At 33.9% G+C, this 25,821-nt stretch overlaps 1 protein-coding gene and 1 long non-coding RNA gene across 3 annotated transcripts in view; one reads left to right on the top strand and one right to left on the bottom strand.

Annotated features, from left to right (window-relative positions):
* Window positions 1-25,821, top strand: part of LOC135799140 (dopamine receptor 1-like) — a 59,843-nt gene that overhangs the window by 20,176 nt on the left and 13,846 nt on the right. Inside the window, exon 1 of one of the 2 annotated variants that reach the window (XM_065312161.1) lies at window positions 23,860-24,084. The exons of the other annotated variant lie outside the window; for it this stretch is intronic. Within the exon in view, the coding sequence (XP_065168233.1) occupies window positions 23,860-24,084 (225 nt within the window). Of the gene's footprint in view, window positions 1-23,859; window positions 24,085-25,821 lie in introns of those variants that run through there. 2 annotated transcript variants of the gene reach the window in all.
* LOC135799143 (uncharacterized) lies at window positions 22,608-23,723 on the bottom strand. Its single transcript, XR_010549890.1, has 3 exons — window positions 23,629-23,723; window positions 23,469-23,525; window positions 22,608-23,301 (listed from the first exon to the last, which is right to left on the bottom strand). It is a non-coding gene; the product is annotated as an uncharacterized lncRNA (long non-coding RNA).

Below are 25,821 nucleotides of genomic sequence, written 5' to 3'. Positions count from 1 at the left end.
AAACACAAAGCGCGCGCGCAATCGAAGAAAATACAAACCGCAGACGACAAAAACACACCACACAGCCGGCGTATTAACAGAACAATGTCGGAAATGTCTTCTATAATGCAATAGTGTGCGGCGCGTGTGTAGTTGAGAGTCGAGTGGACAATTTCACCGCCTGTAATGGGAATAGTATAAAAAAAAACTTGAAACTATTATTCGATTCATCACTTTGTCCGCATTGTGACAAGCAGCTTTGATTGATTAAGCATCCACTCGACGTGGCGTTTAATTAAGTTTTAGTCAACATTAAAATTTATTTCTTTAGACGCAACCAACATTACACCTCTGTATACAAAGTTGTATAATTTAAGGCGCATGTTTAATATTAAGTTAGAATTCCAGATTTTCATTTACAAATACAACGCGGATTTGAATGAAATGAAATTTGTAAGATGTACACAAACACAATTTCATTACGGCCTCCATTTGCATAAACTCACATTCGGAGATGTCACCTTGAATAATTAGAAAATCAGGCTCTCCACGTGCGGCACACGGCGATGAAAAGTTAATTTAATCTTTAGAATCGCTTGAATAACAGCGCGAGGATAAATTAAGACAAATTACGAATTTGCGCGATCTTAACGTGGATTTCAAGAGTTTTAGTATGAAGATGGCGGGGATATACGCGAATTCATAGAACAAGTGTAACAAGGAGAAGCCACAAAGAATGCGCCGACATTTACAAGTATGCTGGATAATAAGATGGTTGAGTCATTGTTGGAAGTCTACAACCTCCGAATATTGGCGAATTTGCTTACAATGGATAATGGCCAAGAGTCGTTTGGGTTAAATTTATAACCGAAGAGTCTGATTATGATTAAATCGATAAGCGATTGCGGTGTTCTAATTATAACTTTTGCGAATGGCTCACAAAAGATAAGAAATGAAAATTAGCATCAGTATTACGAGTAATATAGGCAACCAACAATGTCATTTACTTTTTAATTATAATATAACATGTAACTTTGGTTGCCTATATATCTATATATCTATAACTAGTATTTATATAATTCTCACGTGTCGAGTAGACAATGAATGAATGCTTCTACTATATTTCCACATACGCGACGAGTTCATAGCTCGTCGGTTATCAGATTTTTACGAGTGTATTCCGGCGCGCTCGCGCATGATGTGACATATTAGCTATTTCCGCATTAAATTTGTCGTGCGCCGAGTAGCACAACAACCACCATGTTGGAATGTTGGTAGGTATGTAGGTATTTGTATAGAACGTGAAGTAATGGTTGCAATGTTTCAAAACGTGAGGTGTCGACATGCAAATGTACGCTTTGCATTGGGGAAAATGTGTGTGTGTGTGTGTGTTGGAGTAGATGTGTTGTGTAAAACGCACGTTTTGGGCGCCAGCATTGCTTTTACCGATCGCGTCGTAAATGCGCGCTCATATCCGCAGGAAATTCGCACAATCGCACAATTTGTCGCGGGGATTTTCGCCATGGTAAACAAATACCTAACCTAACCTCACTCACAGAGATTACTTACTTTTAATACATGTCAAATGATTATAAAAAGTTTATTTTTTGTTTTAGTATAAATTTGCTTTATTCGAGTTTTTTTTTAGTAAAAATGTAATTAATTTATATTTTCCGGTTTCTAGGACCTAGAATGTGTCGATTTTAGCAATAAAATTTGCCATTTTATTTTAATCAAATGAGAAATGCTAATAATGCACTTTAACGCCATCTAGAATTCAATTATTTGACTATAACTATGATTAAATCTCTATATCAATTATCGTCTTTTATTTAGCACCCTTCAAATCATAATTTTTGACATTTTAATAATGATTCTCCTATCTGGAACAAAGACAAAACTAAAAAATCATAAATCATCAAAATCTATGCAGCCGTTCTTGAGTTATGAATGTTGTAACTAACTTACATTGGTATAAAACTAAATTTGAAAGATAGTGCTGCCACTTAGTGACGAAAAGATTAAATTATTGATTCTCCCACGACTAAATAGTAACAATTTAGATATAATAACCGAGTATTTCTTGAATAACTCTATCTAGTCCCTGAAAAACTTATCCACGTGACCAAAATGCAAAATATTACTATTCAAAAACGCACACATTATTTATTTATGCATGAATGCTTCCCCAGCAGCGTTCAGTAGTAAACGAAAGCACTTAAAGTGTCGAGCGTAAGTTTGCATTTACGTTCGGAATATTTGGATAGACTGTATGTCTGCACATACTGCACACAGCACATTGCACGTGAAAACACGTCCATCGAGCATTACGAAGGATCCGCGGCATTTGCATAATGTTAACATAAATTCAAGCGCGTCATTTAAACTTCACATGCAGACTTTCTGCGAAAATAAATGCACACATTATGTGAATAAATAATGCAAGAAAATATGTACACAGATAAATCCGGATTAAGTATTATCTGCGAGAGGAAAAACAAAAAATTGCGGACATTTTGTGGTGTGTTTGTTTTATGAGCAAGAATAGAGAAGACAACAGAATATGCGAGCAGAATGTAAAGATAATAGATAATAGAAAATGTGTATTTTTAGTTGCGTGCAATTTTTATGCAGGAAATAAAAAATAAAAAATAAAATGTGTCGAAAATTTAAAACCAAACTTTTAATTTTTAAATAGAATATTAAGGATCAAGTGGTTAAACGGGAGTTTTTGTTTAACACCGTTTAGTCACGTGATGCTTACAATATTTTTTCTACTTCTGCTTTATTTCACCGTTCAGGTTTATGTATTTGAACTATTGTATAGGTAAATGCGCAGGTGCAAGCCCCACCCCGTGGCTAAGACCCGTGACAAAATTGCTTTAGTCACAGTACTGGCATTCCAGGGTTTAAGTACCACTTTTCGTCTCTCAAAACCGTGGAAAACTGGCGTTTTAAAGTTGTAAGTAGAAAAGATATGTTAAATACTAGCAATACTTCTTAATTTAGGCCACTGAACATGCACAACATACTTTGCATTCTTTTTTAATCCAAAAAGATATTTCTTTGGAACAGCAAAGCGTTTTAATTAGCATTTTACTTAGGAAGCTTATTATTAAGACAATGTTTACCTTAAAATATTAAAATATTCATGGTGCAAGACTGGAAAGGCATAAAACTGCTACTTCTACTTCTCTACTTTAAGATTATGGCAGTTTATGTCTCAACCCTTAAGCATAACCCTTTTGTACTAGGAGTGTAAATAATTTTTCGGCTCCAGACGTTATTACCTTTTACATTTTACGTGAACATGGAACATATTTTAAGCTCACATTGTTGGCAAACAATGTTCCTACAATAAATTATTCCCAGAAAAATTTTATTGTCATTATTAAATATTGATAGAATTTTTATTTTAAACGAAACATATTTTTATAGTTTTAGATTTATTTTTTAAATATGAATAAAAATTTTACCCACAAAATAAATTGGTTTTTAAATTAAATGCGACCAAAAATTGGTTTTTGATATAAATTTTCATTTTTGGCATTTTATAATTTTGATAAAATAAATAAATGTCATTTTCTATACGTTTTCTATCCGCGTTATGATTTTTAGACCACGTTGACCCCTTATCACGCTTTACAGCAATACAAGCGTTGGCTGCATTATTCGCGCATGGAAAACTCGGTCGGATTTCGGATTGTGAGTGGGATTTGTGCCAAACAACCCGACTGCTACTTCCACGCGCGAGCTTACTAAATCAGGCGGCTCGCATCCGCTGGGCACATTAACTCAACAGGTCCCATCTTGATAAAAATGCTCCGTAGAGGACAACCGAATAGAAATACAAATCGTGCGCTCAACTCGCACGACGGCACAAACGGCAACAGAAATTGCTTCAGTTTTAGGGAATTTAGGTGTTTTTACAGTAAAGATTCAATGAAAACAACTATTGTTGGAAATATATTAAGTGTTAGTGAAGAAAATATAAAATTATTTGATCAATTGGTGTTTTATTTTGAAAATAATTTCAGTTTCGAAAAATTCAACAATAAAACTTGAATATTTTCAGTAATTTAAATAATCAAAAATAGAATTATTTTCAATTTGAAATAAATTAAATGATTTTCTTTTATATTTTTATTGCAAAATATAAAAAAAAAAGTTGAAAAAACCTAAGCCTATAAGTAGAACAAACTTCTTTTGTTATTTTAGGAACAAAAAACTAAGTACCTACTTAAAGTTGACCTTTTCTGATTAAAATAACAATGTTTTTTAAACTTTACAGCACAAAAACACGTTTTGCACAAATATATTCCGATTTTTCACAAAGCAAATTAAAACTAAGTGTTGGAGCGCTTGAAATTTTTATAAATGCAAACGTAAGCAAAGAATTTGAATAAGAGAAGAATGCGCTGCATCCTATTGCATCGATTCACTCCCTTTGAAGCAACTAAAGGCATTGTTTAGGTAAATACAGGAATGGAGCGTAGCCGGAAACACAGAGTACGAAATTCGAAATTTGAATCTTTGATAAAATTCACTTCCAATGTACAATTCACTATGTTTACTAAAAGAAATCACTAAAATGAAATATAAACATAAATTTGTACAAAAGTAATGTTGGTTGCCTATAGAAACATAAATTACCTATGTTGGAACATTGCAATCGAACATAGAAAATCAACTTTTTTCAAAATTTTAAATTTTTCAATTTGCATAAATTCTATTCCACTTCCTTTGGTTATATTTTATATTTAAAAATTAACCTGCACTTTGCTCCTTGAGCTCCGCTGCAACTAATAGTTAATAGTGAAGGCGCCGGGCAATGCAGTTGATTTACAAGTTTGCGTTAGCATTAGGGCTGCCGGTTGCGCTTATGAATTACACCCCGCCCGCCTGCCCTGCACGTAAATTCCACTCTAACCCGAGTGATAAATATGCTTTTTTACGAACGCCGCAATACGAAAGGGCAAATGTCGCTCCGCACTTCACGCACGACGTCGCCAACACAGTCGAATATTGAAATTCCCACACAAAACTCATTGTGCTCTTCGTGGGAGACGAGATTTTTGTGTGCGCCCGCACGTCTTTTTATAAAGTAATATTTTTCATTTCGGTGCAAATATTAGCATTACACCGGTTTTATGGGTCGATTATAGGTGATAGGGGTAAAAAATTAAATGAAAATGTTTGAGAATTATTCAGACACTTTACAAAAGTAACAAAAATGTTTAATTAAATTAGATTGATGTGGGTGTATAATGCAGACGGTAAATAATGGTGCAGAGTAAACATTTTTAAATTTATATAATGTCACAAAGTATATTAAACTGTTAAAATCATTAAAACAATTTTGTAAATTATACTTTATAGTATATTAAGTATCAAGTGGCTAAACGGAGTTTTGTCATGAGATTGATTCAGTACGACCGTAGTGAACGTTTAATCAATCGAGTGTTTAATGAAGTTTAGCCACTTGCTGTTTATACTATTTTTCTACTACTACTCTATTTTAATGCCAAGATTTTTGTATTTGAAAGACGCAAGCTGCAGCCCGTGACTAAAAACCGTGATTAAAGTACTTTAGTCATAATTTTGGCTTTCCGTGTTTAAAACACCACTTTATATATCTCAACACCATAAAAATCTAACGGTTTAAAAGGTGGAAGTAGAAAAAGTAATTATTTAACATTTAACAAAAATGTAAAAGCGAGATATTGAATGACTGATGGAAAATTGATTTGAAACGACATTGGTTCACTCCGTTCTTATCTCAAATATAAATGAGAGTGGATTTTGCTGTAAAACTCCCTTCGTAAAATATTACTGCGCTTATTTAAGAACTCGCGTTCGCCGAAATCTATAAAGCAGTAGTTTCGGCTTTTCTTTGTTTCTTCATCTCGGTAGACGCTGCCGGAGGACAAGAATACATTACGCTTTTATGACAACTCAATCGTAATCCTAATTTAAGACCGTTTTATGACTTTCAAAATAAAATATTAATATTTCAGGTCTTATATCAATATTAATAAAAAGGAATAATGTAATATCCAAATAATTTTATTGTAGGCAACTTTTTGGGGTTTTAAAATTGAATTGTTGGTTGCCTATATTATTTCTATTTTTACTTATAACCAACAATTACAGCTGCTACATGAATTACGTTTCACAACTTTAAATATTTCCGGTATGCAGCATGTGACTCGTGAAAAGTTGAAAACTGTAATTTAACACTAATGCAACAATAAATGCATTAAATACAATACCAGAACAACTTTTCTGCAATACTTAATTAAATAATTTTTTATATTTCATATTTTTACCCAAAATATAAAAAACAGAAGAAAAACAAACTTTTTTTGTTATTTATGAAAAGAAAAATCCATAAAGCTTCTTAAAATTAACCTATTCTGTTAAAAAACAATGTTTTTAATATTTAACAGATGGAAAACATTGGTGGTTGCCTATAAAGCTATTATTTCTTTTATTGTTTTAGTTCTCTAAAATTTGACCTTTTTAATTTAAAAACAATATTTTTCTATTTTACAACCCAAAAGCACTTTTTGTTCTTTGTAACAAAAATTAAAACTGCAGCTGTTACATGAAATAAGTGTCATAACTTTTATAAATTCCATTTTCCGTACAACACGTGACTCCTTCTCGCCCATAAAAAGAACAACAGAAAAAAAATAAGCGTCCAACATGTGCATAACTTTTGTCATATTAAACTTTCCTACAACCACCTGACATCCCACCAAACTTCCCATTACTGTTTTGGGCAGGACACTCTCCACACCCAAACTTCGTGAGCAATACAAAGATGACACCATTCCAACCACTATATCCTACAATATAAACACAAAACAACAAGTTCAACAAGATGGCGTTGGTATCGTTTGGTCAAAGAGCACCACACGCTACACACAAGTGCATGTCGAGTATTCACCAACATGCAAGGTTATGTAGCCAATGCACTCACATCGCATGCACGCGCATCGGTGGTGACTTTGACTAAACGTACACGTTCGATCCCGTTGCTTTGCGCACTGTGCTCTCCGCTGTAACAAGTTATCCACCGAGCGCGCACCACCAAAAAGCGAATGAATATTGATTTTGGATTTGGGCAAAACCGACCTGCCGACATGTTGCTACACTTTTGGCAAATATCCCCCAATGCATGCACGATCATTTAAAATTTATAAAATGACCACTCAGAGGCATGGTAAGTCTAGTCTTGAGTGGTTTTTGCGCGGCAAATTTATCAGCCATCTTGGAGGTAAAGTTTAATGAGATTTTTTTACGTTGTTTTCTTCTTAAGGAGACATTTTTTATGAAAACAAATCTAACTTTGAATATTTACTCCTAAAAAAACTTAAAAATAAATATAGACAATCAACTATACATCACATCATAGCAAAGTGCAGACATTAACATAAAATCATGCTAATAATATAATAAAACTTGACACTCAGCGATAAATGCAGTAATAAAAACTTACATGTGTAGTTCAAGGCTTGTAGGTTCAATTTTGTGTGTTTGAATGTGTTTGAGTAGCTCGAAGGCGCCCAATTAGGAGTAATCTAATATGACGCGCATAATGTTTTCACGGTTCTCACCCGCTGTTTGTGTGTCGTCCCGTCACAACTTGCGCATCATCCATGCAAACCCTTGTTAGGTCCAAGGGGTTTTGGTGTGAGCTATCAAAACGAGATGAGCGCAAATAAACAGCACAATGCCTTTATTTCGGCCTGATTTTGCCTTCTCACTATGTTTATGTCTGTGTGCAAAATTCTCAACCACACGAGAGTCACTCCCGGCTTAAATTAACTGAACAAACTTACGAGTTTGAATTTGAGCAATGTTGATTGCACGCCGGAGAGTAGTTTACGCAGCCGCAATTTGGAGGTTATTTATTCTGACGGTAGCGAATTTTACCGGGTGGAAAAAATAATTAAGTGCGGGAATTTAATCAAAAGAGTGCTCGTTTTGAGTTATTAATAATAAATTAACTTTTGATGTCGTTGCGGCAGCGACGCGACAAAGACACGACAAAACGGAAGCGCTAAAGTAATAAGTAATAACACGGTCTGGTGTGGTGTGACCTTGGCAGTGGCAACAATTTCCCAAGGGAAAAAGAATTCTATGTATAGTTATAAAAGCAACTAAACTGATTAGATTTCAATTAAATAATAATAAATTCTTTAATAAATGTTTTTATTATAGGCAACCAAATATACTTGTGTTCAATGTTACTTATAATATACAGGGATGTGTTGGTTGCCTACTTGTATAACAAAGCAATTAAATGCAATCCAAATCCTATTTGTTTGTGCGGGAATGTGGATACCTTTCCGGTACACTTAAGTAAATAGTTTAATAAGCGACGTGTCGGACGCGCGCCGTTAATCAATAAACAGTGTAACAGTGTATTGACTAATCTATTTCAGGACACACACCCATCCTGGTTTCTACGCCACTGAGCAAATAATTGCCCGCCCTTTGGGGATTAATAACGTGCTCGTGAAGCTTTCGGTTTTACACTGAGACATTCCGCCCGCGGGGCGACCGGAGCGCTTCTTTATCAATCGCGCGTTTTTTACTGCCGGCTTCTGATCCTGATTCGGCGAAAACTAAAACTAAAGTTTGCCAGCGACAACCGCAACCGACGCTACATTGTGCCACTTAATCATTAAACACCTGGAGTTTATTCTTCGGTGAACTCTACCGAATCCAATATTTCAATATTTTAGCTTTAGTCAAATATGAAATTTTGTAACGTTTGTTGCACATCTATAGTATTTAAATGAATTGCAAAATCTGTTGGTAAGCGCATAACTCAACAATCCCTAGACCAATTTGGCCAATTCTTTTTTCAATGTTCGTTAAAGTCCAAGAATAGTTTTACGGCCTGAATAATTGCGAAAAGAACCCTAAAGACACCCCTTTTCCATAAGATAAAAGTTGGCATTGAGATTCAATCATAGTTATAGTTAAATAGTTGAATCCGAGATGGCGCGCTGAAGTAAAAACGAATTACGTTTTTATTAAACACTACTAAAAATTATAAATTTGTAAAATTAACTTTTATACTTTTTAATTTTTAAATGAAAGAAAATGACATTTTACTAAAATGATGAGTAAATATAATTAAAAAACGTTTTTTTTGCTTCTGCTTTCGTCTTTCCGGTATTTGAAGTAATTAAAATGCAAATATACGAATGTGAATACAGATGCAAAGCAAATCGCATTTGATGTGGCTCGCTCATGCATGAAAGCGCACATTCCAGCGCGCACTTGGTTCTCATCCGAGCAAATAAGATTTAATTAATTATGTTTAAATATGAGGTTTAAGAGTGTTGTGTTTTATTACGCGCGGCTTAAATTGAATGTACACATATCAAGTTTAAGTACCGCATAATTACATTTTTTCTCATTTAAATAAAACATTTCCTGTTTATATATATTTATAACAAAATAATTTTGTATTTTTTTTTGGAGAATTATGAAGTTGTGAAGTTAATGTGTAGAAAAACAAAGTTTTTATTTGAAATTTCGGTCAAATATGGTTTTTCCTGTTAAATTGTAGTTTATTTAATTAATTAGTGCAATTTACAGTTGTTGATACCAACAAAATATTCACATGAAGTAGTACTCATTAAACCATATATGTACGTTTTAATAGAATTACGCTTGTGCTTCTGCGCTATGCTCTGTGAATTTCTATTTAATATGTTGTATCTTAAATTGCTACAAATGTTGCAAATTTGTTCGTAAATCATATTCATGTTTGAGTTACGGTACAAGTAATGAACACTATGTAATATAAATGTTAGTTTATACTATAAACTAAAATTATATATATTTATTTGATGAAACGTAAGTTATTTTAATAAATTAAAACAAAAAAATCAATGAAAAACTCAACTCTGACATCAGATTTAATATTTTACTTTGTATTTTGTTTAAATTGAATTTTGTTTTTAGGAATTAAGTTTATTTTGTGTTAAATTTAACCAAACTTTTAACCGCAAATTAAAAAATATTCAACGAAACAGTAACATTTTACCAACTAAACTAACATTTCATATATTTCCCAACAAATTTTCATTAAAAAACATTCATTATTCTTAACACCAACATCACTATTTCTAAGCCATCCCCACCTGTCAATCTGTCAATTCCTATTAATGATTAGCAGTTAGAATTGAATCTAAAGATCTATGCAAATCCATCAACAACATGATCCCTTTTCCAGCCATTCGTTTCTCAATTCGTTCGTCAATGGATGATATAAAATTAGAGCGTGTTTGCGGGCCAGCGTAAATTATACCCTCCCGTGGACGTGTCTCCGGCGGGATCGGTTGTTAGGGCCGACGAAAACGAACACCCGCACACCACCTAGTCGCGGCGCGGTGTATCGGTTTGACGCGCTGCGATCGCAATTAGGTCAGCGTTATATTAAGGGGTCGTCGAGGTAACTAACCGATAAGCACTCCTTTTTAGCGAGGAGCCGAAAGGGTAGACTGGTCGATAGTCATCAAACTATCGATGGATATACTCTGGGATGATGCTGCGATTATCGAAGTTACAGGGAAAGCTGAAGCTGATCGAGTTTCAGCATCTGTCGGTCGCTGATGAACATTTAAGTACCGAGCAATTATAATTATATTTATAATATTGAGGTACAATTTACGAGATTATTACATTTTGAAATTGTTGTGTTGGGAAACATGAAATATGTTGGGGTAGGTATGTTCGCTTCTTGTACCGTAACTCAAAGCAAGGTTATTGTCATTTATATGTAATTATCTTTGAATTTTTAGCATTTTAATAGTTACTCCGTTCTTCGGGGTGAAGGCAAATCCAAAAAATCTTAAATCATCTGAATCTGTTCAGCTGTTGTTGAGTTATAAATGTTGCAACTAACAAAATTCTGTTATATAGATAAATACTATCTTTTGGTTCAAAATTTTTTTAAATACAGTAAAACGTTTATAAATGTTTATATTGTAAAAAAAAATTCATAAAAATGCATTTCAAAGGAACAGAAATTGGAAAAACTAAATTTTACTACTTTTTAACTGTTTAAATTTCTTTTTAATAAATAATAACATCATATTTTTTTCCATTTTACTTCCTCGACAATAAACTACTATTCTTATTCCTCTTGATGATAATTTGCCACTCAGTCTGTCAACCCCCTAACAATAAAAGCCTGTGTACATTTTCCGCGGCGATCCAATGATCCGGCAAATACTCGACTCTCAAAAACGCGCCGCAGATTCATCGTCAACGTCGAATTTTCCAAGCGATATGCGTCCGCTCACGTTGTATAATTCAATGAGTCCGGAGTATTATCGCGGTTTCCTCGAGAGCGCGGTGGAGGGAACATTTTCCCTCCACAGCATCGCACAAGAGCCGTACCTATTCGCACACATCTGACGGGAAATTCTTTTCCGCTTCGAGCTCGTGCGCTCGCGTCCCGCATTCGACATGAGTGGAAGGTAAATACGCGCGCGCTTTATAAAAATTCTTTAATCAATATTTTTTGCGCGCGCTCCAAATGGAAAAAAGAGCCAAAAACGAAAATATCAAAGGCCCGCATCACTTTTATGCCAAATTTGCATTAGGACCAAGAGTAAGAAAAGTACCTACAGACGTTTAAAACACACATACACAGAGAGAGAAAGAGAAACAGACCTTAGATTAGGTCTTTAAATTTTAGCAAAATTGAGAGAATATTTTATTTGTGGCGTGGCGGGATTTAGAATATTGTGGGATTTAGGAAAAACAAAGTATAAGTAATGCTTTTAAATGCCATAATTTTTATAATATTAAATATATTTTTGGGGCATCGGCTTAGAAAATGCAATTGCCACAAAATAATTTAATACTTTAAAAGGAAAAATGAGCTTTTTGGCATAAAATATTTGTTTTTATTATTCTCTTAACCATTAATGTCAGTTTTGCAAAGATTAACATAAAATAAATCATTTTTATTATATGTTTTTCTAATAATAAATTAAATATTTGTAATTTGTAATTATGAGCCAAATTTGTAAAAATTTTCTTTATTTTAATTTTAAAAATGAGGAATTCAAATGTTGCTCTCTAACGCCATCTAGATATAAATTATACAACTATAACTATAAATAAATCTTTATAACAACTTTCATCCCTTATTTAACACCCTGTATGTTATATTTTTGCAACAAAAGTAGTCTATATGCTTCTCCTCAGTCTAAAATATCCCCATACCAAAATTTTTCAAAATTGCTTCAAAGGTTTTTGCGTGAAAATGCAACAAACAAACATACTCACATTGCCATGCACAATATTAGCATTGTAATCTAATCTAATGTAATATTGGTTGTATATATTGTGTTATCCACTGACAACGCAACAAATAACAATTTCAAAATTAATACGCCCAATAAATTCATCATATCCCGTGCTCGTGAATTACGTCCTGATGCAGTCTATGATTCTCCGTAGAACACGTCCGAATTGACGCGAATTTGCATCATATTGTGCAAATTCCACGCAAATCTGCATACGCGTGCAAATTCAATAGCTTTACGGCCTCTCACGCAGCCTACAAGGATTTGCCGATGTCATTCGATTATATTTCACTAATTAATTGTTTGAAATCCGCCATCGACTCGACGCAGATTAGAATGATAAACAGATTCACCGTCAAGTAATTGACCTAATTCGTTTGCATCTTCCACACGCGTAATCATTTCAAATCACGCATCACACAAATATTACCTATCTTCTATAATATAAAAATGAATCGCAAAATCTGTTGGTAAGCGTATAACTCAACAACGCCTAGAACAATTTGCCCAATTCTTTTTTTAAATGTTCGTTAAAGCCCAATGATGGTTCTTAAAGCGAGAAAAATTCGAATAATTGCCGGGAAAACCCTAGAAACAGCCCTTTCTATAAGATAAAAGTTGGTATTGAGATTCAATCATAGAACAAGAGAGTAAAACAAATTACAATTTTATTAAACACTACTGGGAAGAAGTCGATGGAAAAAGCTAGTAAGTAATATTGGTTGCATACTATTTCGTTCGTAATCTGAATGGATCTGATGACGTCTTTTGATGTTGAGTTTTCGTTGAGTACAAAGCGATTTTTAATAAAGCAAATATTGGAAAGCACAAAAGCGGCCGATGTGAAACAGGAACATAAGACGCTTTGTTCATTTGGATGCCGGTCGAAAATCCAACCGACGCCACCGATTGCACGTTGACAAAGGAAAACAAAAGAAAAGGTTATGTGTGCGTGGCTCTCATTGCGCGCCGATACGGGCACTTTGAACTTTTACTATTTCAATTTCCAAAACGCCGCTCACCGAAGTTCAATAAGAACGGAAAATAAAGACCCAAAAGCAAGTCCAGGCCCAGGCAGTAAATATACTCGCACAAAATTCAATTTCACATAATAACCAAACGTATAAAAGTAGCCAGAAAATGAATGAATTATGCAACACATTTTTCTTTTGAGTATTTTAGCAGAAAAGTTATGTTAGTTGCCTACTCGTATATTGTTCCGCAAAGTACTTAAAATGAAGAAGCTGAAGTTGCGTTTGATGAGAAAACGAAATGCGGAGCATAATTCTCGTAATTTAAATGCACAATTACGCAATTTGGTGGTTTAATTAGACTAATTAGAAATGATGAGCTTCGTGGTTAATTTACTCCTCGCGGAGGATAATCCCTAATAGAGTTCATTGAAGCATTGAAAGTGGAGAAAGTTTAAACTAGTCTCTTGGTATGAACTTGGTCGGACACTTCGAAACTAATTTCTTGTCATTTTCTAGAGGACAACTACATATCTTATACTTTATATAAAGTTACAAAGTTTTAAAATTTCAAATTTAAGTTTTAATAATAAATATTAAAGAATATTACAGTATGGCTTATATTTGCATCACAAATGCAACAAAAAGTATGTTTGTACTCGCTTCAAGCCAAAGCCACTAAACCAATTTTGATGAATCTATAATATGAAAATGAACCGTAAAATCTGTTAGTAAGCGCATAACTGAACAACGCCTCGACCAATTTGGACAATTCATTTTTAAATTGTTCGTTAAAGTCCAATGATGGTTTTTACGGCGAGAAAAATTCGAATAATTGCCGAGAAATTTTTAAAGACAGCCTTTTTCAATAGGATAAAAGTGGCATTGAGATTCAATCATAGTTATAGTTAAATAGTTGAATCCGAGATGTCGCGCTGAAGTGCATTATAATTTAATTTATTATATTTAATTCTTTATATAATTAATTTCTTTAAAATAAAATATCGAATCTTATTGATAGAATTGACACATACTATGTTTAGAACAAGAGAATAAAAACGAATTACATTTTTATTAAACACTACCGGGATGAAGTCGCGGGCAAAAGCTAGTTAATCAATAAAAATTAATTTTACAACCAGCTTAAAAATATATAACCTATAATTGAAGCATAATTATTGGTTTTACTGCTAGAAACCCCATGATACTGCTATTAAACTATTTATTCACTTGTCGCATCTATTGTGTAACAACACCGACCCGAGCGAACCGAGAATATGCTAAGCATTAATAACGTATTTTCCAATAAACAATAAACAATATACTAGCATAGATTGCATTAGTTAATTGTACGGTTAATTTATTAACCTATAAATATAAAACCTTTATTATATGCAACAAATGTGACAAGAAACTTATACCTATGTCATATTGGTTGCATACATTTTTTTCTATCATTTTTTCATCGTCTTCAAACGCACCAAACACGATTTCAAACAGTTTTTGACGCAAAACACGTAAATAAATAAAAATAAGAATAAATCACGATTGAATAAAATTTTCTTTCACACACATCTACATACATAACATTATTACCTTCATTTCTCCACTCGTCTGCAACACTCAGCAAACAGCAGTGAAATCGTCTGAAAGTTATTCACAGTAAACCGCCAGGCAGCGAGTCTCGTCGCTGCCACACGCTCCACAAATCCAGTGAAAAACCCATTTGTGGATGTGATCGATTTGTATTATACGCACATAAGTTGTCCTTTAAATATCGTTATTGGCTGTGTATATCAGCGCGTGTGTGCTCGCACTCGAAGAAATACGACGCTACGAAGCTGTCAAAGCTAACGCTAGTATTTTATACGATATATCCACATGCCAACATCCATCACCTTTTCGTCTTCAAAGCGGCGATTTAAAAACTTGAGAAATTATTATTAACTTTATTGACACCATCGGATACGTCCGCACGTATATACAAATAAATTCGGTGTGAGCTTATATTTTTTATGTGACAAGAAAGCGATAAACATAAAAATGTAATGTTAAAATAACGAAATAAAAATGGCTGCCACGAGTGCAGCGGGCGATAACGCAATGAAATACGACGGTTAAAAAAATGATATATTATTACATCTATGATCAATATATTTATGACTTTGAACTCGTAAAAATTTTAATAAAATGAAGCCATATTAATTATTTTCTATATTTTAATTTTAAAAATAAGAAAAAAGAAGGTAATAAAGCAGAAAACCGCCACCTATGTTTGAATTATATAACTATAACTATATATAAATCACCATATAAACTTTCATCCCTTATTAATCACCCTGTATGTTATAATTTTGCAACAAAAAGTAGTTTATTGTCTTTTCCTTACCCAAAACTATCTCTGTACCACAATTTATCATAATCGGTTGAGTGGTTTTTGTTTGAAATCGTCACAAACAAACAAAAAAACACAAAATCACATTTATATGCGTTAGAATGTATTTTTAGTTGCATATATTCACGTAATTAGTTATAAAAATCTATTTAGTGACTAAATTTAAATATTTTGCAAGTTGCAAGCTACTTTAGTACTTCTAATGAAGTTCATGACTATGCAAGAGCTTTAAAGATATGATCTGCATAGTGCACTTACTTGAGAACTACTCAAACACAAGATTATCTCATCTTTGCAAATATAATCCAAATAAAACCTTTTCATACAAGCAAAACAACAAAATGTAAATATTTTCCTCAAAATAAAATAATATCATAGGTTATATGGCATTAAACAAGATGAAAATCTTAGTACGACTAAAACACACATAAACTATGAGTAGTCGAGAAACTCAAACACAAGTTTACCTCAACCTCTGACTAAACCCTATGTGCATGCACCAGCTCCATCTCCATTTCTCATAATGTCGGGCATATCGAATAGAAATTTAATGTATTCATTGGCGCGCCGGCGAATTAAGGAATATGCGGCTTGGCGAACGGACGTGAGTGTCGGAGAGTGGATAAGACGGATATTTCCCCGAGGTGTCGTTCCATCTGCTCTCCGGGGAGATTTTTTTAAAAGATTTTCTACTGGGTCTCAACTCCCTCTACTCACTCTGGACACACTTTGCCAGAGCATCCAGAAGGAAGTAGCGAGGCATGGAAACACGGTCGGCGTGCGTCTTTATTATCCTTGATATTCAAGGGTGTGCTGGGCGATGGGGGTGAGCGCTACTTTTCATCATCATTTTACACTTTCTCTGGAGCAAACTGTTGCACTAGATAAGGCCTATCGCCTTGAGATATACCCTAAATAGGGTAATAGTAAACTATTTATAATTTATACAGAGTGTTGGAATTTTTTCAACTTTCAAATCAGTTTTTTCACGGTTTTGAGATATAAAAAGTGGTATATTAAACACGAACGGTCAAGGACGTGACTAAAGTATTTTAGTCACGGGTTTTAGTCACGAGGTGGTAGATTCGTCTACAATTGTGTCAACTTTTACTCTAAGTCCATGGCCTTGAGATATACCCTAATTAGGGCATAGTAAACTATTTATAATTTATACAAGGTGTTGCAAAAGTTTTCTATCTTCATTTTTAAAGCCATTTTTCACAGTTTAGAAACACAAAAAGTGGTATTTTATACACAAACGGACCATGCCGTGACTAAAGTACTTTAATCACGGGTTTTAGTCACGATATGGTGGATTCGTCTATAATTGGGTAGAGTTTTATTCAAATATTCATTTTTTAAGGTTAAATTTAAATTATTACTTTGTAGGTTATGTTAGGTTAGGTTTGATGAGTTTTATTAGCCTGTGTCTATGTTGTAGGACACTTTGGCATTTGATTTCTATGGTAAATGAAACCGCATTCAATCAAGCCACAGCACTTGTGGTCCGGCAACTCGCCAGCATGCACGCAAGTTATTACCACGATGACAGACGACGTTTGGCGCTAGCGCTAAATACAAATACGCAATTAATTATGGTTTCATCACCAAACAACAACAAACAGAAATTAAAGAAAATTTTCCTTTTTCTTTTTTTAAATAATAACGTAAAAGATTTTATATAATTATGTAAATATTGATTATGGTAATCTTCTTTGAATTTATATAAAAGAAATTTTCTGAAAGTGATGGTGGCACTTTGACTTCTTTGCACTTGTGAACAATTGTCTGTGCCCTTTACATCTTTTATTCATGGCGGGCAATCTGGCGCAATCTGGTCGCATATCAAATGACGACGCGACGCAACGCAACGCCACGCAAATTCTCATTTATTCGCACCTGCTTCACTTGCTTTGCCATCATCAATTGGCAATTGCATCGTTTCCCGTTTCCAATTGCACGATAATTGATCGATTACATTGGAGAAGTTGTGCATTTCTCCGCGTGTTATGCAACCAAACATACAGCAGAGTAATCTGCAGGTTACGTTAGATTTGTTACAGTGTTCAAACGCAAACACACTTTGATTAAACTTTGGTTTAAATAGTTATTAGTATACATAACGCATAAATAGAGTTGTGTAAGATGCGTACTTACAGTTTGAACACCCGCTGCTTGGTTTTATGTTGTTTTCTTGGTGAAAATCACTTCTTTCGTCGAACTGCACTAACACTGCACAAAATCACGCTGTGTCATGTTTGTTGTTGCTTCGGGTGAGTTCGTGTGTGTACGACGTGATTCAAGGTCAATATTACCAGTAACATAGTGTGAAGATTTGAATTTTAGTTTCAACGAAAAAATCACTACACTGATGAAATAAAACCAAAAAAACAATGCTTTAACTATCAATTTATCACCGTAATTTGACTTTATTGCTTCTCAAATCAAGATTTAACTTTATCCGCACAACAAAAACAAGTCAATAGACCCTTGTTAAATATTTACCAGCGATAATGTGCCGTTCCGTGATTTATACGCGCCGCGATAAATCGATGCAAACCACACTAACCCATCGATACATTCCCAACGTAAAAAACAGAAAATAACACAATACAACAAACCACCTACAACCCTCACAAAAAGTGTACACTTAACATCTGTTTGGTAAACACGTTTTTGAGTGTTTCATTGCGAAATGGATGGGCCCCGATGCGATTGTAAAAACGGCAGCAGTGGGCTGTTTTTCGGCTCGAACAAGCATCGCGCGAATTCAACGAGCAGTCGAGCGCGGCATCGCATCTGCGCGTCTCACAATGGACGTGCGACAAAACGCAAAAAGGACGACGCGTCTGAGCGAGCATCAACGAATCCAACGAATGTTACGTTCGCGCATCGGTGGCAATAACGGCCCGCATGGCCGACAAGGCCAACAAAAAATTAAATCAAAATGTGTGTAACATAACCTTGCAAAAACAGCTAATAACCTGTTATTTATACAGTTTTTATTTAACCATTTTAACAAATGAGTTTTATATTTATACAAGACTTTGTTAGCAATTAGTCGCCTATTATTTTTTCATCCGCTATGATGAAGTTTTAAGGTAGAAAATTCAAGTGAATTATCCTTGTAATTTAATGTAATTTACAAGTGAATTATGAGCGACTTTTTAAAACTTCCTCGGAACACTCAGGAGTTATTCACCGTGGAATAAATTATAATCTCAAGCAGAATGTTTAAAGTATCTTATTTTTTAGAGGAAAGGCAATATTTTAACTTGTATGCAACCAAATTACCTTGTTTTTAATGTATGGTAAAAATGTGTATGTTGTGTTGCATATTCCTAGGCGCATAATTATCCAATGCAACTATTTTTTGCTAAATTCTTATTTTAAAGTATATGCAACCCACGTAACTTGTTTGTTTGTGTAATGTACAAATGTGTATGTTGTGTTGCATATTCCTAGGCGCATAATTATCCAATGCAACTATTTTCTACAAAATTCTTTAATATTTTTGTGGTATAGGTTTGCAACTCAAGTAACATGTTTGTTTATGTATAGTGTAAATGTGTATATTGTGTTGCATATTCCTAGGCGTATAATATAGTTATTGTTATTACATTATAATAAATTATATTCGAGTCTTGTGAGTATACGTATCGTATGTACACGAGTAGAATATGCAACATGAGTTGGCCTGGAACATATTGAGTGAAATTGTGAAACAATTCCATGCACTGCAAACGACAAAGCAAAGGGCCGTAACGTACAGTAACGTTCCGCATTGTTCCGCTCGTAATTTTAACATTTACATAACCCGCTTAGAGTGAACCGAGAGCCAAGCATCGGAGCTTAATGGCGTCGGGATCGCCGAACAACGACATCGTCGCATCGAAAACACGCATAAATTTATCCGTGCAAATTTATAGAGAAAACCAACGCGGATAGAGTAAACGCGAAAGATATTTGTGTTATAGGCAACCGATGATACAAAAATAATGGGAATGGAAAAGAAAAAATAATTAAATACAAACATAACTGTTTTGACATTGATTTTGTTGTGTTTTTACAGAAATATTTGTAAAAATGGTGTTTTGGGTCGGGATTTAAATAATTTTATCTTATTTTTGTCAAAAATGTTAAATGTAGTGCGAATATTTGCTTTTGAGCGCCATCTGCGTTAATATTTCAGAACTATTTCTGTGTTTAATCATTTTCACACTTTAACTCTCAATTTAAAAATTTTCAGGCATTATTTATGCAATAAGAAGTAGCCTATGTTATTTCCCAGAGTCTAATCTACCTTTCCACCGAAAATTATTAAAATTACTTAAGAAGTTTAGCAGTGAAACATGTGCAAACATAAACTTTTTTATTTTTACATTTACACGTATAAAACCATATGGTTCACCGGCACCTTCACCTAAAATTGCAATACGCATAAATTTGCCGCGTGAATACTTCCGTTGACTGTCGAATTTAATTTGGAATTAACACCAAGACGACGCCGATGCCGATACTGAACTCCACGCTGCTTCTACCTAACAGCTTCCAACCTTCTCTCATCTCCTACCTATTCTTCTCACATCTCACATCGCTCACTATGCTCAGGTTAGCAGCATGTACTCGTACCTACCTACCCATCTGCTCCAATGTATTCACACACTCGTTACTCGCATCCCCGGCACGTAAACTTTGCTTCTGGTGTTGGAGTCGTTAATGAATTATTTATTATCCGATTATTTTTCTCATACATATTTTAAACAAATAAACATGACCTAAATTAGTTATTTAGTTATTTAATTTGTATAGGGTTTTAAAATAGGTATTTATATCGCAATTTATTGTTTACGCTGTAAAGTTGCATTATTTTGCATCAATTTTACACTGATTAGTAAAGTAATATATTATTACAAAAATTGTTTGTTTAATTGAGGTGAGATTGCATTTTAGTAAATTTTATTCTGTTTTTTTTTGTAAATTTTGCAGTTTTTTCTTAAAAAAATTCAATAACCTAGCCTTTCACACAAACTGCTTGTTTTCTAGTTCCATACCTTCACCTATCCTAAGTTTAATTAAATAAATATATAATTTTAATGTTTTTCGGCCATAATAGTTATTTTACTAACGATTTCTTCATTGATTTTGCTTGAATTCTTTCTTCAATCTTACTTTTAGTACAAATGGATGTTTTTACAATAATCATATTTAATTACTATTATTTTCCACAAACGACATTTTTCCTAATTGAAATGTGCTCTAATTATATCCATACGATTCAAAAATCCTTTGTTTTCAAAGGGATAAAAACACAAAAAGAACAAGTAAACCCAGCAATGCCATTCGTTTCGAAATCCAACTCAATTCTCAATGCAATGCAAAAGAAGTCACAGAAGTCGCAATCCGCGCAGTAGATGAAACAAAGGACGAGAAAACAAGGGAATAAGAAGCTGATCAACGTCACGAGCGAAAACAAATGAAAAACGTACAAACAATGAACCAGACTTGAATCATTCTATTCTTATATTCTTACAGCTCAACATGGCTGCTCCATTCGTTTCCTTGCCGATTCGAATAATCAAATGTATTCAAAATCTCAAAAAATCAAAAACACAAATTTAATTACTATATGAAAATATAAAAATAGCTTTTGTCCGCGATTTTGTCCTGGTAGTGTTTAATAAAAATGTAATTTGTTTTTACTCTCTTGTTCTAGACATGGTATGTGTCAATTCTATCAATAAGATTCGCAATTTTATTTTAAAGAAATTAATTATATAAAGAATTGCTTATAATGCACTTCAGCGCGACATCTCGGATTCAACTATTTAACTATAACTATGATTGAATCTCAATGTCAACTTTTATCCTATAGAAAAGGGTTGTCATTAGGGTTTTCCCAGCAATTATTTGAATTATTCACGCCGTATAAACCATCCTTGGACTTTAACAAACAATTTAAAAAAAGAATTGGCCAAATTGGTCCAGACGTTGTTGAGTTATGCGCTTACCAACAGATTTTGCAATTCGGTTTATAATACATAAATACTAATAATTTATTTACTTTTATGTTGACTGCTGCGTTGATTAAATAATTAAAAAATATACATTACACACCCTTTGATGTTGTACTTTTTGAAGCTTTTTTACAAATCCCACTTGGTTTGTGTCCAGTGTTGCTAAAAGAGCGCTAAAAACTCAGACGCGACTCTTGCTGAAGAGAATTCCGAATGAGTGGTAACCGCTGCTGCATTTCGCTGCCGACCAACTTGTTTATCAAATTGCACGGCGTGAATTAACGCTCATTTAAATGTTGTCCCTTTGAGGTAAAGCCTTTGAGGCAAAGTGCCGCTTAGCAATTTGCTGCATCAACAGCATCGGTTTAGTTTTTGTATAATTTTTCTTGATAACTTACATAGTCTCTGAGAAAACTAAAAGAGATTTAAATAATATAAAGTTTTACAACTTTTAAAGCACAACTGCAGTTGAAATACTTCAGTTTTGAATATTGTAGTTACATAAATTCAATGCTCAATTATTTTTAACTAATTATATGTATTTCTGTAGGTTATGTAACGTTATAACCTAATTTTAAGCAAAAATTGTTAATTTTTAAATTAATTATAATTTTAATACGAAAAAAAAAACAAGAATAACTTGTAAAACCGCCATTATTGGTTGTAAAAATACTATTTAGAGCAAACAACTCAACAATGACGTCACTTCTTCAATAAACTCAAATTTTTGGTTTTCTTAACAAAAAATCTAATTTCTGGTTGCAAAATGCAAGAAATAAGCAAGAACATATTTTTATAGTTCAAGATTCTTATCTAAAATTTAACAAATCATAAACTTTTATCACTCTGAAGCAAATTAAAACGCCCACAAAAAAAAGCGAATTAACAGCGCGCCTCGAACCTAGGACAAGCATTTTATTTTTAGCACATTCTTTACAATTTCTAATTTCCTCCTGCTTTTACAACCCACTTCATTCCTCCGTGCACCAAACGCAAACTTTACATTGATGACTTTACGATTTTTTCCTCAAATATACCTTGACTTTGATGGCTTTGACGCAGCGTTGACACGTCAATGTCACGTAGGTTGGATAAGTGCATTGCTTAGTTTACTACTCCATAAACGTACAAAACTAATTCTACTTCAAAAATAGAGAACGTTTAATTCTCACTCACCAAAGGAATAGAACAACATTTATATACTAAGTGTATTAAGTATACAAATACTAAGAATATTAAACTCAACTCAATCAGAATAATACATTTTGCATAATCTTTGCTCGTTGGTTGTTATTATGACAGCAATTAGGCATGTGGGCCGCTTAGATTAATTGGGCTCACACGTAGTGGCACTTAATAAGCGGCTTGATGTATGACAGTAACCGGAAGAGCTGCGCCGCCACGTAGAAGTTCCAGGTCTGCTTTCACCCTTTCGACCTGGAGCCGTCAATGCGCGCTACATCAGCCAAATGGAGCTTTGTGTATAATTATGTTGCCACACGGCGCAACTCTGAGTAGAAACTGGAATTTTGCATTCAACACAGAAGATACAAGATCAGTGTTTATGTTTACGTCCAGGGAAGTGTTTTAACCTAAAAACATTCAAGAATTAAACAGAGTTTACGTTAAAATATAAATGGAAACAAACTTTGCACTCTTGCGCCATCTATTTATGTATTAAAACCAAGAAAATACCGAAGATGATTTGAAATCATCAGCTGTCAACCGACATAACCTTAAAAATTACATTTATACTCACCACTTCTATTTTTATTTGTTTTTTGAAAGTTTTTAGTCTTCTAGAAGCTTTTCAGCCCTAAAAACAAATAAGAACTGATTAATTTATTAAAATCTTTAGTTATAACAACGTAACACACTAAATAATCTTCATTTTTGTAAATTCAAACATTTTTACTTACATTTTGCAAGTTGGCAGCACTATAGGCAACCCTAACCACACATTCCTTTCACTTCTGTTCCACACAACAGAAATAAAACACCCGCTTGCCGTGTGTAGTTGCATGAATGGTGAATGTTGATTACGTCGCTGGTTGTCGGTTGCCTGGTGGTGACGTTCGAGTCCTGTGACTGTCGGCCCCGTTGTTGCCATAAATCACCTCGGCTTATTCGCCATTACGCGCAATCCGTTTATGTCAGACGTGCGCGCTGCTCCGATGCCATTAGCGAACGCGTCGTCCACGCGACGACAAGGTATGCGCCCGCCATCTTGTCGAAGTGCATGCGTGTGCGACGCATACGAGATTATGTCAGCCGAAATTTCGTCGCGGAATCGCGCGGCGCGTCTCCTGCGTCGCCTGCCACGAGCGTCTTGCACATTCGGAGGATCTTTGTTTCAACGCTGCGTTATGTACAAGGTAGGCTAGAGTATTACTAAAACTACACGTTACAACACTGATTTAATTTTGAATCTACACTTGACACGTTTAGGAATATATTGTATATTTTAAGGTTATGTGTGAAGTTAATTTAGTTGATGATGTGACAACGTTGCATATGTGAAACATAACCTAATTTTACTAAACGGATATAAATTAAACCAGAAAAATACAAAAAAACAAAGAAAAATAAATAAATGTAATTTATGACTGGCTGCGATGACCAATCAGTGATGGCGGTTTATTATTAATGTCACGATGTTGCTGCCGGAGGCGGCAAAGACCTAAACGGCAAACGCCCACGTATCTTGCGATGAGACGAGAACTCACATTCGCCAATGTTCGCTTTATGCTTCGTTTTATGTGCTTGAACTCGCCTAGCACATCGCGCTTGATAGCCGCAGATAAATTTTCTTTCTAGACATCCCACATCTAGTGGGAATCTGATATCGCGCTCATGCAAGATTCGATGATCATTACATTACAAGCACTCAAGTTTCACATGAAATATTGAAAAGTGCTTAAAGCATATCAGGAATAATATGCTATTAGCATTTTTGAGTATATTTGGTTGCATATATTATAATTGAAATGGTAAATAAGAGTATAAATGCAAATGTAAGGATATTCGTATGTTTGTTACGCTTTAAAGGATAAACCGCTGAAGCAATTTTGATAAATTTTTGTATGAAGATATTTTCGATTAGGGAAAAGAATGTAGACTAATTTTTGTTGCAAAAATATAATTAGAAGAGTGTTAAATTAGGGTTGAAAGTTGAAATGGTGATTAAAGCACAGTAATTTGACTCTAGTTGGCGCTGATCTGTATTTGTAGCATTTCTCATTCACACAAATTAAAAAAAGCAATTTTTTGACAAAACAAGTTCAACAGATAAAAATTAACCTGGCCGAAACCAAAAGAGTTATAAACTATTAATATTTGATAATTAACTTATGCACCACATGAGTACTAAAATAATATAAAATATAATATTAATTAAATCATTTAATTTAGTCATAATGTATAATTTATGAATGAAATAATGGAAATTTATTTATAAATTTGGTTGCATACGTTCTGCGTGATAAAGAACGGCTGAATGAAATTATTTGTGGAGCATATAATTAAATTATACACTTATTCATAATATTATGATTTTGATGATTTGCAGAGTTTTGTGGATTATTCGACTGTACTCTTATGTATGAGTACTACTGAGTTGCATATAAATTGCAGTAGCGGTGTGGATGCACAATTTGTTTGCTGAAAAAGTTTAGCATAAAACCAGATTGGTTTGTTAATGGATTTTCGGCCGATGTCGACATTTCAATTTGGCATCCATCCGGCTGTAAATTAAATTCCTATTTGGCTATTCTCCATATCGTCACTCTCGATGAATTTTGCAATATATTATTTTTATTCAACAAAAAGTAATACAATAACTGGTGATAGTAGGATATTCGGGTATTAAGGTTATAAATTCTATACTTTCGTGGCTTTTTTGGAAACAGTGTTAACAACATTCAAAATTTTATTTTAAATATTTTATAGAATTTTTTCCATTTCCATTCATTAAAACGTTGAGTTTTCATGGTTTCCAAACACAAAAAGTGGTACTTTAAGTACGGACGGCCAAAGCCGTGATTAAAGTATTTTAGTCCTGAAGTTTTAGTCACGGGACCCGGAGCTTGCGTTTAGTGAGCAATACGTAACTT

The sequence above is a fragment of the Atheta coriaria genome, unplaced genomic scaffold (genome assembly GCF_025399875.1).
Source record: "Atheta coriaria isolate IRGN ID8LTWV9N9 unplaced genomic scaffold, Caltech_Dcor_3.1 hic_scaffold_9_pilon, whole genome shotgun sequence".
Classification (NCBI taxonomy): Eukaryota; Metazoa; Arthropoda; class Insecta; order Coleoptera; family Staphylinidae; genus Dalotia; species Dalotia coriaria.
Note: the sequence above shows the minus strand (reverse complement) of the source record. Positions and strands in the feature narration are given on the sequence as shown.